Source organism: Amblyomma americanum, chromosome 1 (genome assembly GCF_052857255.1).
Source record: "Amblyomma americanum isolate KBUSLIRL-KWMA chromosome 1, ASM5285725v1, whole genome shotgun sequence".
In the NCBI taxonomy this organism is placed as follows: domain Eukaryota; kingdom Metazoa; phylum Arthropoda; class Arachnida; order Ixodida; family Ixodidae; genus Amblyomma; species Amblyomma americanum.
Genome location: NC_135497.1, coordinates 374,132,830 through 374,147,034, shown reverse-complemented (window position 1 = coordinate 374,147,034; position 14,205 = coordinate 374,132,830). Strand labels below are relative to the sequence as shown.

Below are 14,205 nucleotides of genomic sequence, written 5' to 3'. Positions count from 1 at the left end.
GGCTTTCTTCTCGGAGTGACCGGGCGCTCTGGGTCACGTGGGTGCATACCACTAATCCCAGCTCGGTGCCGGCCAGGCAGCGATCTACGATTTAGCGGACGCCGGTGGCAGGCGACGAAGCGGCTGTTGGTGCCTTCGATTGGTCCAGAGGAGGCGTTGACTGGTTGACTGTTCGCTCCCGTGATCCACCTAGGATTTGGCAGAGTGGGAGCCGCTCTTGCTCTGAGCGCATAGCGGGACCAATCAAGCCGAATGGTCAGCCAATTGTTAGAGCGGAAGCGCAGGAAGCAGGAGGAGGACGTAACTTCCGGAACCCCGCGCGGCTCCGCTGCTAGCTGCTGTAGTCAACAGTAGCCGCACGTGGTCGCGGTCGCCGCTTAGCCTGTATCGATCGCTACCCCGGCTCTCCGTCCCAAGGGGCGCTCATTTTTCGAACATCGCTTTGTGGATAGCACTGTCGTCCTCGTCTGAGCTGCTGCTGGAATCTCTGTTGTCATGTGACGGAAACACAGGCCGAGTTCCTATACGTATGCCTATCCGGCGTCTCTTGAACCTTTTGCCTCCCACAGCGCGGCACCTGGAAAACAACTGCGCTACAACGCTACAACTGCGTGACTGCGTCAAAAGCCTACAACTTGCTTTTGCCTACGCGTAAGGGACGCCAAGGCCTCGCACCGCTTTCGCGAAATAGCGGAAGTGGCTCCATCACGTGGACTCATCTCTAAACCACTCCGACATTTTTCTCGGAGCGTCAGAGCGCTCTGAGCTGGAGGCGAGCACTCAGAAAGAACCAGCCGAATGTAGTCCGAGCGGCGAGTTTCGACCAGCCGAATGTGCGGTCGCCTTTCGGAGCGCTCTAGAGCGATCTCAAGCGACCAGTCGAAGACACCATGCGTGACAGTTTTTGATGTTCTTGAAAGCGAATGCTGCTCAAGCTTCAATCCAAAGACGTACCGTCTGTCGAAAAAGTTTGCAGCAAACGGTACGTCAGTATCTGCCGCAGTTTCGGAGCGTTGCTTAGTTGTGCGTAGCGGCAGAGATCACCGCGCTAACGTCGGTGACTGCACCAGCGGCGTTTGCAGGTATCGAAAAGGCCGAGTACGAGGGCCTTTTGCGGTCGCATTGCGCGTGCATTTTGGACGAAACAACTTTACGGCTCCGCATTTGTGCCTGCGCAAATCCAATGGAGATGTTCATTGAAGTTGAAGTTGAAAGTTGATTTGTGATTCGAAAATAAATTACAAGAATACACAGCGAGAGGTCCCAAGGTACAAGTCCGCAGGTGGGACCTCGCATGAGAATAAATTTCAATACACAACAAATCAGAAAACAGAAGCTACAAAGAACATTAATCCGCACAAATTATATTGCGAAGCAACACAGACAATAAATAGTTGTGTACATAGTATAAAGTTCAAAACCGACAGATTTAAATAAAAGAAAAAGTATAAAGAATAAAATACCACTCACAATGTAAGATACCGTGATAAGTAGTATGAACACCACTGGTGCAATGAAAATCACATATTAAGGTGGAAAAGTTTTATTTCTGCTTAATAAAAGAAAGTACATTATTTTGCTTGATGTCAAAATTTAAAAAAAATCCAAAATGATGGCACATATAATCGAAGGCCTTGTTTCCCGTAGTTATTCCTGACCTTAGGTGGTAGAAAGTAATTACGCAGGGCGTACTGTATGACGTTGTTGATTATGATCATGTCGGGGGGAAAGATGCTTAGTGGGAATTGATAAAAAGAACGAAAAATTGAATACTGATATTATACAAAATAAAGGGCAAAGATGGGTAGAACCTTTAAATACATGAAAAAAATGTGCGAGGGTGAGGTTCGAGGAGCAGAGGTATGATGCGTATGGCTTGCTTCGAGAGTTTTATTAACGACCAGAGATGAATATGATAAGCGTTACCCCTGAATGAAATGCCATAGTTAAGTGGCTATGGACGCGCAGTTAAAAATCATATGTGCAGCGACAGTGCAATATGTCAGCTGGAGACACATTGTTAGCTGGCGAGCTTATCTTGTCATGACGCCGCTGACCAAGCTGGAAAGCTGTGTTCAGGAGCCGATGAAACATCTATATGTCAGCAAGTGCTCCGCGGATAAAATATGGTTGAGATGGGACAGAAAATTACGGTGCGGAATGAATAAAATGCGTCGGTGCTAAGAAAAATTGCCGAGTTTTCTTTCTTACGTGACCGCTCTCAGAGCGCCTTATACATACAGCTTGGTGGGGCCGCCTCCGACTCGGATTCATATAGTTCGCCCTGGTCTGCGCGCTCTGGGGCAAAGGATAAAAGTGACCTGTCGACGATACCATAAATTTGATTCACGTGCAAGCGACTGAGCAAATTGAGCGATTGAGCGGCGCGTCGCTGCATAAAACTTCCGACTTGTTGGAACTTCGTATACCTATGGCTGCTCGAGCTGCCCGAAAAAACAGGGTTTTTGCGCCGCGGCGGCAGGAACGGCTAGTTTTCGCTTGCGTGTGAAACAGGCTTTACCTCCGGAATGAGTGTAGCGTTTTTCTTTTCGACTAAGTTCACGTGGCATTAAGTGTCGCGGTGGCGCGACGCCCGACCGGAGATGCAAGCAGTAAACAAGCGCCGGCGCGGCAGCGTATCCATCAACGAGCAAGCAGATGTGATCAGGAAGCGGAAAATACCGCCGAGCGCGGAGGTCTGTGAGACCAGCGAGGCTGACCCCTCGGTTAAAATCACGGAACTATTCATTTGGACATCATTTAACTAATTTTAGCGCGCGTGCATAGGTATCTTTAAGGATTTCCGTTCTCGACTGCATGAAGCCGCGTACCTTGGAGAGCAGACTTTTCTCTTCAGGGATGAAACAGTGGCATTTCGATCCAGGGGTTACGTCGTGTTTTCTGAAAAAAGCAATATTTCATGCTGATGTGGCGTTTATTTTTACAATAATCACATTTTCATGCCCAAACCACCTCGTAGCTCGCTGGCCATATTGGCAGCGGCAGGCGCAAGGTGTCAAACTGGAGGAGCAGGCTTTATGTGTCGCTATGGGTTCGGTGCTTTTCCGAAGCGAACGCAAAGAATCATGGGAAGATTTTCTACCAGCTGCTAACGGTTCCAGTTCTCTCATTTTCTTTGCCTGTTGCATTGCGGTCTCCGTGCATTCCGGCATAGTTTATACACTATAGTGTGTGTGTGTGTGTGTGTGTGTGTGTGTGTGTGTGTGTGTGTGTGTGTGTGTGTGTGTGTGTGCGCGCGTGTGTGTGTGCGTGTGCGTGCGTGCGTGTGTGTCTGTGCGTGTGTGTGTGCGTGCGTGCGTGTGTGTGTGTTCATCATATTGACACCGCCCATTCATCGTCGTCGTTCTACTAGAACCATGAGAGCGCGGAATGCGCGCGCGAGCTGGCCTTAGTAAAAGAAGCCGAAGTGTCTGGCTGCGAATGCTCCGCTTTTGGGACTGCTACTGACGTCCGCTGCAGTCACCTACTTTGACGTATCCAACCGAGCTGTACCACCCGTGACATCTGGTGGAGGCCGCTGGGTAACGCATTCCATGCCTCGGACTCCCCCAGCAAGCAGGGATTCAAGTCCTCGAGGGTCATCTGCCATCGAGGTGACGCCTGTACACCACGGCAGCCGCCGGCTCCAAGGCCTTCAACCCGAGTTTGGGCTTCTGGAGTCTCGCTCAACCCAAGCGGTTCGTTCAGCGCCATCGTCGACGACCGTCCAGCCCGAAATAGGCATGCAGACGACGATTAGTTCACCTTCTGTTGTGCTGCAGCAGCCTCGGGAGCCACCGATCTTCCAAGGTTCTCCAGGCGAAGACCCGGAAGACTGGCTGGAGAAATTTGAACGCGTGGCCCGGTACAACAGATGGGCGGAAGACTCCAAGCTTCAACACGTGTTCTTTTCGCTGGAGGGCGCAGCTCGTACGTGGTTCGAGAACCGGGAGTCGTCTTCAGGAAACCCCGGCCTCTTTTCGGCCGCCGCCACCTGCTCGTCCTGCTCCATCGTATCCCCGTAAAAGTGACATCTGACGCACTCCCAACTACCGTCCTCTCTGCTACCACTGCGGTGAGCCGGGCCACCTGTACCGCAACTGCAGGTATCGTCAGATGGGCCTGCCGGGGTTCCCTGCAGATGCACCACGTCCGCAGCCTGGGCAGCGACCCAGAGAAATCAACGATTATCTGGCCGAATCTGCTGGTGGGACCCGCAGGTCGCCATCCCCACGTCGTCGGTCTTACGGTGACTTTCCTCGGGGAAGGTCGCCAAGCCCCCGCCAGGAAAACTAAAAGCAGCAACCTTTGAGGGGGAGGTTGCTCACCGACGAAATGTAACAGACCCTCCTACGCCGCAACTAGGTGGCCACCCGATGCCACGACCGAATGCCGTCCAACACCGTGAAACGCCGACTCGACGGGAATGCCACCTGACGTGTCGAAATGAACCCGCGCCGCACCGCAGCCGTGACCGAACACCGCGCCGTACCGCTCACACGCCGTCTACGACAGCAAACCTGAGCATTTCCCTCGACGGAACAGACGTCACTGCACTCGCCGACACAGGGGCGGATTACTCTATCCTCAGTGGAAATTTCGCCGCCACTCTGAAAAAGGTCACCACTCCGTGGATGGGCCCACAGATTCGTACAGCCGGGGGTCACTTAGTTACACCGACCGGGACTTGCACATCAAGAGTAGCAGTTCAAGGCGCAACCTACCTGGCAACGTTCGTTATACTCGAACATTGTTCACGTGACGTCATTCTCGGGATGGATTTCTTGACCGAGAATGGAGCGGTCATCGACCTCCAGTCAAAGGCCGTGTGTTTCTCCACAGAGAACGCAATACACAGAGATCCAGACCATCCGACCGCACTTTGCATCCTGGATGACCACGTCACCATCCCACCTCGTTCGAGTATTATGGTTTCTGTCGGCGCCAAGACTGTGCGGAATTTCGAAGGCGTCGCGGAAGGCAACCAGATCTTGCTTTTTGTCAGGAGCCTTGCTGTCGCCAGAGGAGTCGTTAATCTCGTCGACGGAGAAACAGAAGTGCTGATAACCAATTTCGGCGGTGCACACCAACATCTGAACGTGGGAACCGTTGTGGCTCACGTTGATGCCATCGCCCATGTCAGCAGCACACCCAGTATTTCCACAATGTCGTTGTCGCAAGAGCAGAGCCCAGTCACTGGTTTCACGTTCGACGTCAATCCAGCACTCTCCCCGACGCAGCAGCAACAAGTTAAAGATCTTCTTCTGCGCTACGGCGACATCTTCTCGGTATCATCGCGTGTTGGACGAACTCACCTAGCGAAGCATCGCATTATTACGGACGATAACGTGCACCCTCTCCGACAGTCCCCCTACCGAGTGTCTCCCGCTGAACGCGACGCTATTGGCCGCCAAGTCAAGGAAATGCTCCGCGACGACGTAATTCGTCCTTCCAGGAGTCCCTGGGCAGCGCCAGTCGTCCTTGTGAAGAAGAAAGACGGAACATTGCGGTTCTGTGTAGACTACCGTCGCTTAAACAAAATCACCAAAAAGGATGTCTATCCTCTCCCCCGGATCGACGACGCTCTGGATCGCCTTTGTAGCGCTAAATACTTTTCTTCGATGGACCTCAAGTCAGGTTACTGGCAAATTGAGGTCGATGAGCGGGACCGTGAAAAAACAGCTTTTATTACTCCAGATGGCCTGTATGAATTTACGGCCATGCCCTTTGGACTGTGCTCTGCACCGGCAACTTTCCAACGCCTCATGGATACCGTCCTTGCCGATTTAAAATGGCAGACGTGTCTCGTCTATCTTGACGATGTTGTCGTCTTCGCCCCGACTTTCCAGGAGCATCTTCACCGCCTCGAATTGGTCCTACAAGCAATAAGGTCTTCTGGACTCACGCTCAAAAATGAGAAATGCCACTTTGCGTATACAGAGCTGAAGTTCTTAGGGCACGTTGTGAATCAAGCCGGTGTTCAGCCTGATCCTGAAAAAACAACAGCTATTGCCCATTTTCCGCCGCCGCAAGACCTGAAAGCTGTCCGCCGTTTTCTTGGATTGTGCGCGTATTACCGTCGCTTCGTGAAAGATTTTGCTCGCATTGCCGAGCCGCTGACGCGCCTAACAAGGTCAGACACACCTTTCACATGGGAAGCAGCGCAAGAAAATGCATTCCGCAGCCTTCAAAGCCTCCTGCAGGCGCCTCCCGTTTTGGCTCACTTCGACGTAAACGCCGACACGGAGCTTCATACTGATGCCAGCAACATCGGCTTAGGTGCTGTCCTGGTCCAGATCCAAGCAGGTCAAGAACGGGTCATCGCTTACGCAAGTCGATGTTTGTCACCAGCCGAATCAAACTATTCCGCTACCGAGAAAGAATGCCTTGCCATTGTATGGGCCACTTCGAAATTCCGACCGTACCTTTACGGCAAAAATTTTAAGGTGGTGACCGATCATCATGCCTTATGCTGGCTCGCAAGCCTTAAAGACCCGTCCGCTCGCCTCGTCCGATGGAGTCTGCGGCTCCAGGAATACGACATGACTGTCGTGTACAAATCCGGGCGCAATCACTCTGACGCCGATTGTCTGTCCCGCGCCCCAGTAGATCCTTCTACCGACGCCTGTAATGATGACGACATCTTACTGACTGCTCTCAGCGCCTCCTGCCTCGCTGACCAACAATGCGCCGACCTCGAACTTCGAGACGTAATGGAATTTCTCAACGGCAGCAACACGACCGCCTCACGCGCTTTCAGGCGCGTGTTGCCATCTTTATGCATCCGCAATGGTCTTCTGGTCAAGAAAAATTTCGCTCCAAACAATACGCAATACCTAATATTCGTACCGCCTAGCCTGCGCAATGAAATCCTCCAAGCCTCCCATGACGAACCCACTTCTGGACATTTGGGCATAGCCCGTACGCTAGCCCGAATCCAAGAGAATTACTACTGGCCTCGTCTCCGTGCAGATGTCACTCACTACGTCAGAACGTGCCGAGCCTGTCAGCGTCGCAAGGTACCGTCAACCAAACAAGCTGGGTTCTTGATGCCCATTAGACCACCCACAAGGCCCTTCCAACGAATAGGAATGGACATGCTGGGTCCGTTCCCACGTTCGAACTCTGGCAACAAATGGATAATTGTCGCGACGGACTACCTTACCCGCTATGCAGAAACGTCAGCTCTACCCAGCGGCACCGCTTTAGAAGTCGCTAAGTTCTTCGTGCATCAGATCGTACTCCGCCATGGGGCACCTGAAGTGCTGATCACTGACAGAGGCCCTGCGTTCATGGCTGAGCTGCTGCAGGAGATCTTGGTTTACAGTCATACCTACCACCGCCGAACAACGTCGTACCACCCTCAAACGAACGGGTTGACTGAAAGACTGAACCGAACCCTTTCTGACATGATTTCCATGTACGTCGATATTGAACACAAAACGTGGGATGAAGTGCTTCCTTATGTCACCTTCGTCTACAATACGGCCATGCAAGAAACAACGCAGATGTCCCCATTCCAACTCGTCTACGGCCGTGCAGTGACGACGATGCTCGACGCAATGTTACCACATCTGCACGACTCTAGCCTTCACACTGATACCTACACGTTCCTGGAACGCGCCGAAGCTGCTCGCCAACTGGCCAAAGTTCGAATTCAGGACCAACAACTTCGAGATGCAGATCGCTACAATCGGCGCCGTCACGACGTCCATTATGCGCCTGGCGACCGTGTGTGGGTGTGGTTCCCCATTCGGCGACGAGGACTGAGCGAAAAACTCCTCCATAGCTACTTCGGACCGTACCGCGTGGTCAGGTCATTGGGCGACCTCAACTACGAGGTCATTCCCGATGGATTTCAGAAGTCCCGATGGTCCCCGTGCCCTGAAGTGGTTCACGTGGTCCGCCTGAAGCCTTATCACGATCGGTAGCCTCGCCCACTAACCCCGTTCAGTCCTTCCGACCTCTCCACTCACTCCCAGCATCGGGACGATGCTTCTTTTTGCCGGGGAGTAATGACACCGCCCATTCATCGTCGTCGTTCTACTAGAACCACGAGAGCGCGGAATGCGCGCGCGAGCTGGCCTTAGTAAAAGAAGCCGAAGTGTCTGGCTGCGAATGCTCCGCTTTTGGGACTGCTACTGACGTCCGCTGCAGTCACCTACTTTGACGTATCCAACCGAGCTGTACCACCCGTGACAATATTGTACATATTCATCGCAATATCAGCGTCTGCTACGTATGTGCGTATCCTGAGCGCAGAAACTCATAATATTGGCATGTAAGCGTGTTCTGGCGTGGTTAATATACTGGCATATAACTAGCTTTTCATTATGCGAAGGAAAGCACTAAAAGCGGCACAAGAAGACAACACACACACACACATGACACAAGCTTTTCATTGTCTGCACTGCATGCGGTTTCACGCACTTTTTAACCTTTTGAACACATGTAGTTATTTATTTTGCTTTTAAAGCGATAGCTTTACTGCTATCGTGACGCCCCTCCGGCGAGTTTCAGCTTATAACCTCTGGCTCCGCAATTTGACGTCTAAAGAGTGACACGTGTTTCTATTCGCGTACTCCGCGCGTGTTAGCTGCTGTGGAGGGGAGTGGAGAGGGTAGTCACGTACGCCTAGAGGGGGAGGGTTGTTTGCGGACTGCGCATGGGCGCACAGCCGCGGATAGCTCCGGCAGTTGTGCGCTCCGTCGCCGTCGCCGTGTTGCAGACAGAGGAGGCGAGGAAGAATCCCAGGTGTGCTTCGTACTCCCTCCGTGACGTCATACATTTTGTCCGATACCCTGACCATCGGATCAGTAGACAAACGCCGAAGCGACTGAGCCACGGCAACTATAGTGGGCGTTGGGATATACTGGCGTGAAATCAGCACAGTGTGATCTTAGTGCTTACCAAACCTTTTAAGAATAAAAGAAAATTCTCTGCAGGTGGGAAGTTCATTCCAAATGCTTCGGACTGTTGTTAAAAACCTTTTGCCCCTGCCTATCCTCTTAATTCTGTTCGTGACCGCTGTTAACTATATCAGGCAAGATGATACTCTAATGAACCTATTCCAAGAGATTTCGAAGTTAGTCTATCGAGAATCTGTCAGGGTGTAAAAATCATGGAACATATCTACCTAGCGAAAATTCTAAAGCTACACTGCAGCCTGTTTGTTTATCGAAAGCTAATACCTAGGCGATTGGCCTAATAACAAAGGCATCAGATAGAAAGTCTGATAAGCTATTAGATTCCTTGACGCTGGAAAGTAGCATTTACAAGACCAACTCCGCAACAGAAATCCCCGTTTGGAGTATGTATAAGCTAGCGTCTTTTGGGAACACAGCGGTACCATGAGGACACGCCGTGCACAAAACTTCTACACCTACCGTCTTCAAATAGGCTGACTTCACTAGACTTTTATAGCCGCTCTGATCTGTGTAGGGCAGGTACTGACAGCTGATCCGGATCATGAGAGGAAAATAACTAGAAGGGTAAGAATGGGGTTGAGCGCATATGGCAGGTTTTCTAATATCATGAGTGGCAGTTTGCCAATTTCCCTCAAGAGAAATGTGTACAAGAGCTGTATCTTCCCGGTACTCACCTACGGGGCAGAAGCGTGGAGTCTAACTTAAGGACAACGCAGCGAGCCATGGAAAGAAAAATGATAGGTGTAACGTTAACAGACCGGAAGCGGGCAGAATGGGCAAGGAAACAAACGCGGGTTAATGACATGCTAGTCAAAATCAAGACGAAGAAATGGGCTTGGGCAGGGCATGTAATGTTAAGGCAAGTGGATTCCAAGAGAAAGTAAGCGTAGCAGGGGGCGGCAGAATGTTAGGTGGCCGGATGAGATTAAGAAGTTTGCAGGCATAGAATGGATGCAGCTGACAAAGTATAGGGTTAATTGGAGAGACATTGGAGAGGCCTTTGCCCTGCAGTAGGTGTAGTCAGGCTGATGATAATGATGATTATCTGTGTAGCCATATGTACGGGTGGTGAGTTGTTGATCAGCGGAGCTATAAAACTGAATATTATGCCTGGACATTTAACGTGCGTCGTGTAAAACTTAGCAGGTTTGCCTTTGACAATCTGATGATCGAAGACCGCAATAACTATTGAGGTCAAAGAAGTCAGTGCGTTCCTTGTTTCAAATGGCCATTTTTCCAGCAGCGATCTGTGCATGCGCATAACCTTCTCGCCCGCTATTCCGCAGTGCATGCCCTCCCGAATGGCGCACTAGCTCACTGCGCGCGTGTTCTTCTGCGAACGGCGTTCCCTCGATGAACGACACGACAGACTGCGGGGCAATTATTCGGTACAATTATATCACCTCCTGTGGCAGGGAGATGCGCACATGGTACCCGCACGCACCGCCCTCAAGTGAGAACACGTGGGCTGGTTCTCAAGCGCCTTTCAGTGGTGCTGGCAAAGTACTGACCGCGTGTCTGCAGATTGGTCGCACGCGTCTACTCTCCCTAGGTTAATCTAGCACTGCACCTTACGATTCCCGAAGGTCCACCCGAGGCTATCGTGAAGGGATCTATAATGGCCACTCCCCATCGCATTCCTATACCGGACTGTGAATTTGTGTTTGCGACTGGCAGGTGCAAGAGGGGCACGCTACTGGAAAAAAGGTCATTGTGCATGTTGCTTACGAGAGTCATAGAGGACTTGCGCTGTTATTAGAATTCTCGCTAGGACGCCGCGGCTTTTGTTTCTTACAAAGTTTAGTAGCCCGACTAACCGCATCGCAATGAAAAAAAGGAGCATCACAGCAGTATATTTGTTTCCAATTTTTTTGCGGGCTGGGTAGCGTCCACCTTTTATGCGGGAGAGAAGGGATTTCATCGCCAATGCCGCCGGTGGCCCACCGGTGTTCTAATAGCTCAAAGCTATCTCTTGGCCTGGTGTTCGGCTTCACCAGGCCCCACCTCTCGCAGGCTGAAAGGGCGTTCCCCATGGTGGTCTTCGGTCACGTGCCCTTGCGCCATTAAAATCAAATCCCCGCTGTCGTCATCATCACCATCACGGGTGGCGTGGAGCAGTACTCATTACTAACAGCGGAAAGACTAGACTCATGTTTCTTATGTTTGGAAACGGGTCATAAATAGACTGCAGCTCGTGAACGGTCGTCATCCGGATGATTTTGTCCCGTCGGTTAGAGCTCAGAGGCTAACATTCTGCAGAAGGTGTTAAGTTGACATTTTACATACTCTCGTATCCTATTATTTGACACAAGAATAAAGTCAACTTTCACGTTCCAATCAATGCTGGCTTTCATGAACTGTTTTGCCTTGCCACGGAATTTTTGGTAGAGTGCTGCCATTCATCTCCGATAGAGTTGAAGCAAAACTCTAACCCTAACTGATTGATTGCACCTTCTTAAGCGCCCTTGCATCAATTAACATGGAGGCTGTGTCATATTGCATTCCGTGCTGTCAATGATGACCGCATGCGTTGTTGAAGGAAACGTTCCCCCAAAACATATCTCAGCATAACCTTCTGACGTTTTGACAGAAATTTTTGTCACTTGTAATTTGACCTCTTTTAGCACTGCGAAGTATCGTGTACCTCGTTCTTGAGTTTCAAACATACACAACGTGGACGTTCGTGCAAGCCCCTTGCTCGCAGAAGCCGCCGTCAAAATTTTAGTCATAAGCCCTGTAGTTCACCAAACTTGAGGAGCTACCGTTAAACATCGACAGAAGGAAAAATTTACAAGAAGGAAGAAACCAGTGAACGCTCATGGTTTGGTCACGAAGGGCTTGGTACGTATAAGTGGTCACAACCTAGAGACAAGGGAATATAGTACGTCTATATTTGTTATGTTACACGTTCTTTTCAAAGCGAATGAATACCCATTCGGCGACTCTACAGCCAGTATGGTTAATGCAGGAAGTTTATTTAGGACACGTGCTTCAACTTTCTAACTTTTTTGTTGGGACGTATATGAACCGCATTTGCAGGCACTATCATGGAATCGGGGAGTTACCCTAACATCATTCCGGAAAGCAGCAAGCTCGTGTACAATATTCGTGGGGAGACAGTGAGCGAACTGAACGAGTTGGTCGGCAAAGCTGAAAGCTGTTTCAGAGCAGCAGCGCAGGCAACTGGCTGCACTATGACGATGGAGAGCGGGATGCAGTACAAAGACCTCGTCCACAACACAGTCCTTGCCAAGCTCTACAGGAAGCACGGCCACACTCTGGGTAAGTAATCGCCAAAACTCCCAGAAAATACTCCCTGCCACGTAATTTAATCCCACATTTCGCGTTTTTCCTGCGTAATTAGTCGAATGTTAGCAGAATCCGCAAACTCGCGTGGATCCCTGCTGAATTTGGATGGAACGGACCGCCAGAAATATATTGCAGTAAGAACAGGAATTGGCGACTCGTTCAATGTAATATGAAATAGGTAATATTGTACGGGGGAAAATCAGCGACATTTATGTCCCGATAAGCAGCTTTTAGCATCCATGGAGGTGATCAATGGATGCAGCCAGTTTTTCTCACAGAAGCGGCCGAGCTTATAAGCGAAGTATCCTAGGAGCGTCTCTGTTTCGATCAGATATACGGGGCTCGTTTGTGTGTGCTTTAGATGTAGCTGCGCTGCTTCATTTGCCTGTTTACAAGCAGATTAAACTTGCCTTCTCGAAGGAATGCAGAGGAAGTGGTAGTTTGACACTTTATTTGTTGCGCAACCCTCGGCTTAAGAGTTTTACACAGGCCCGCACAGCGTACACATGTCTTTCTGCCCGCAGATTAAACAGTTGCGAAAAAGGGGTAGACGCAAAATATTTCACCGGCAGCCGCCGCTTGAGTTCAACACATCGCTCCCTTCATTATCAGCCATGCAAACCATTGCGAATATAATGCGCGTTCGCAGGTCTCACGTTTACCGACGACGACATGGGGAGAGTGGCTTTCTTGGGCGCGGCCACGGACGCGGGGAACGTGTCGCACGAGCTGCCCACCTTGCACCCATCGTTCGCCATTCCGAGCACCGCCGGTAACCACACCCGCCCATACGCCCAGGCCGCCAACTCGCCCGAAGCCCAGGCGCCCACCCGCCGCGCGGCCAAACTGCTCGCGCTCACGGCGCTCGACTTGCTCACTGACCCCGCACTGCTGGCGCAAGTCAAGCGGGAGTTCTCTGAGCGGAAAGCTCGCCGTACCTGAGATGAGGGCAGCGTTTCCGAGGTGATGGCTTGTAAAAAAAAATAACACTACTGCTACGAAAGTTCCGCTCTCCGCAGTAGCCTCGATAATAAATTTAATCGTCTCCGCAATGGTGCATTCGTGCTTGAGCTACTCAAGTGCACACTAAACACAAATCAACCCAGATGGGTGTTTTTGGCTTGTCCTCTAGCGTCCTCCCAAGTCGAGGTTCGATATACACCATTAGACTTCGAGTAGATTTCAGCACCAAAAAATACGGAGGACTTACGGTTGGCGAAGGGAGTAGATTGGGTGTAAATTTTTACACCAAAAAATACGAAGCACTTGCGGTTGACAATGGGAGTCTATTTGGTGCAGATTTTTACACCAAAAATTACGATGCACTTCCGGTTTGCAATGGGAGGTTTCAACCGCGGCGATACGCTGAGTGGTGGCTGCGGTGTCAATGCAGGCGCCGATTTTGCAACGCCGGCATCTAGGAGGAGGTGATGACAGCGGTCCGTTTTTCTATATTGCATTTTTGCTCTTTCTTACAGGGCTACTAGAACTGCTAACTATATAGGTGGAACGGTGCTAGTTAGTTAATCACTATAATCAGGTTCGAATGCGCTTTGTAATCATGAACAAAGCCCAATCGAACTTCAATTTTGAGATATAACAACCAGCCCCGTTCCTTCCATGCCGTTACGAAGTAGCACTGTAAGGAACAGGGCAAGAACGCTGGATACAAAGTGCATCGGACCGCTGTCTTCACCTCCTCCTGGATGCCTGCGTTGCACGATCGTGGCGCCATGCATACACACGACGTCCCAGTCACGTCGCAGCGTACTGCCGTACATCGCGGAAACAAAACGAGACCAGCGGTGGCGGCAAGGAAACGTCTTTAATTTGACTTCGCTGCGTACACGGCACTTCTGTAAAAAATACACAAACCATGGCTCCGGCGGTAGCCGAAAATATCTTGACGGGGTGGTTCGCAATGGGCAAGAAAAGCAGAGTTGGGGAGACGACAGGTAATGAAACTGAA

The 14,205-nt window shown here is 50.8% G+C and overlaps 1 protein-coding gene across 1 annotated transcript in view; it reads left to right on the top strand.

Moving 5' to 3' along the window:
* LOC144101248 (xaa-Arg dipeptidase-like) overlaps positions 1-13,191 on the top strand; it is a 66,397-nt gene extending 53,206 nt beyond the window's left edge. The window contains exons 5-6 of the mRNA XM_077634336.1: positions 11,967-12,209; positions 12,886-13,191. Coding sequence (XP_077490462.1) covers positions 11,967-12,209; positions 12,886-13,178 — 536 coding nt within the window. The 3' untranslated portion in view covers positions 13,179-13,191. The remainder of the gene's footprint in view (positions 1-11,966; positions 12,210-12,885) is intronic.
* Positions 13,192-14,205: the final 1,014 nt, after the last annotated feature.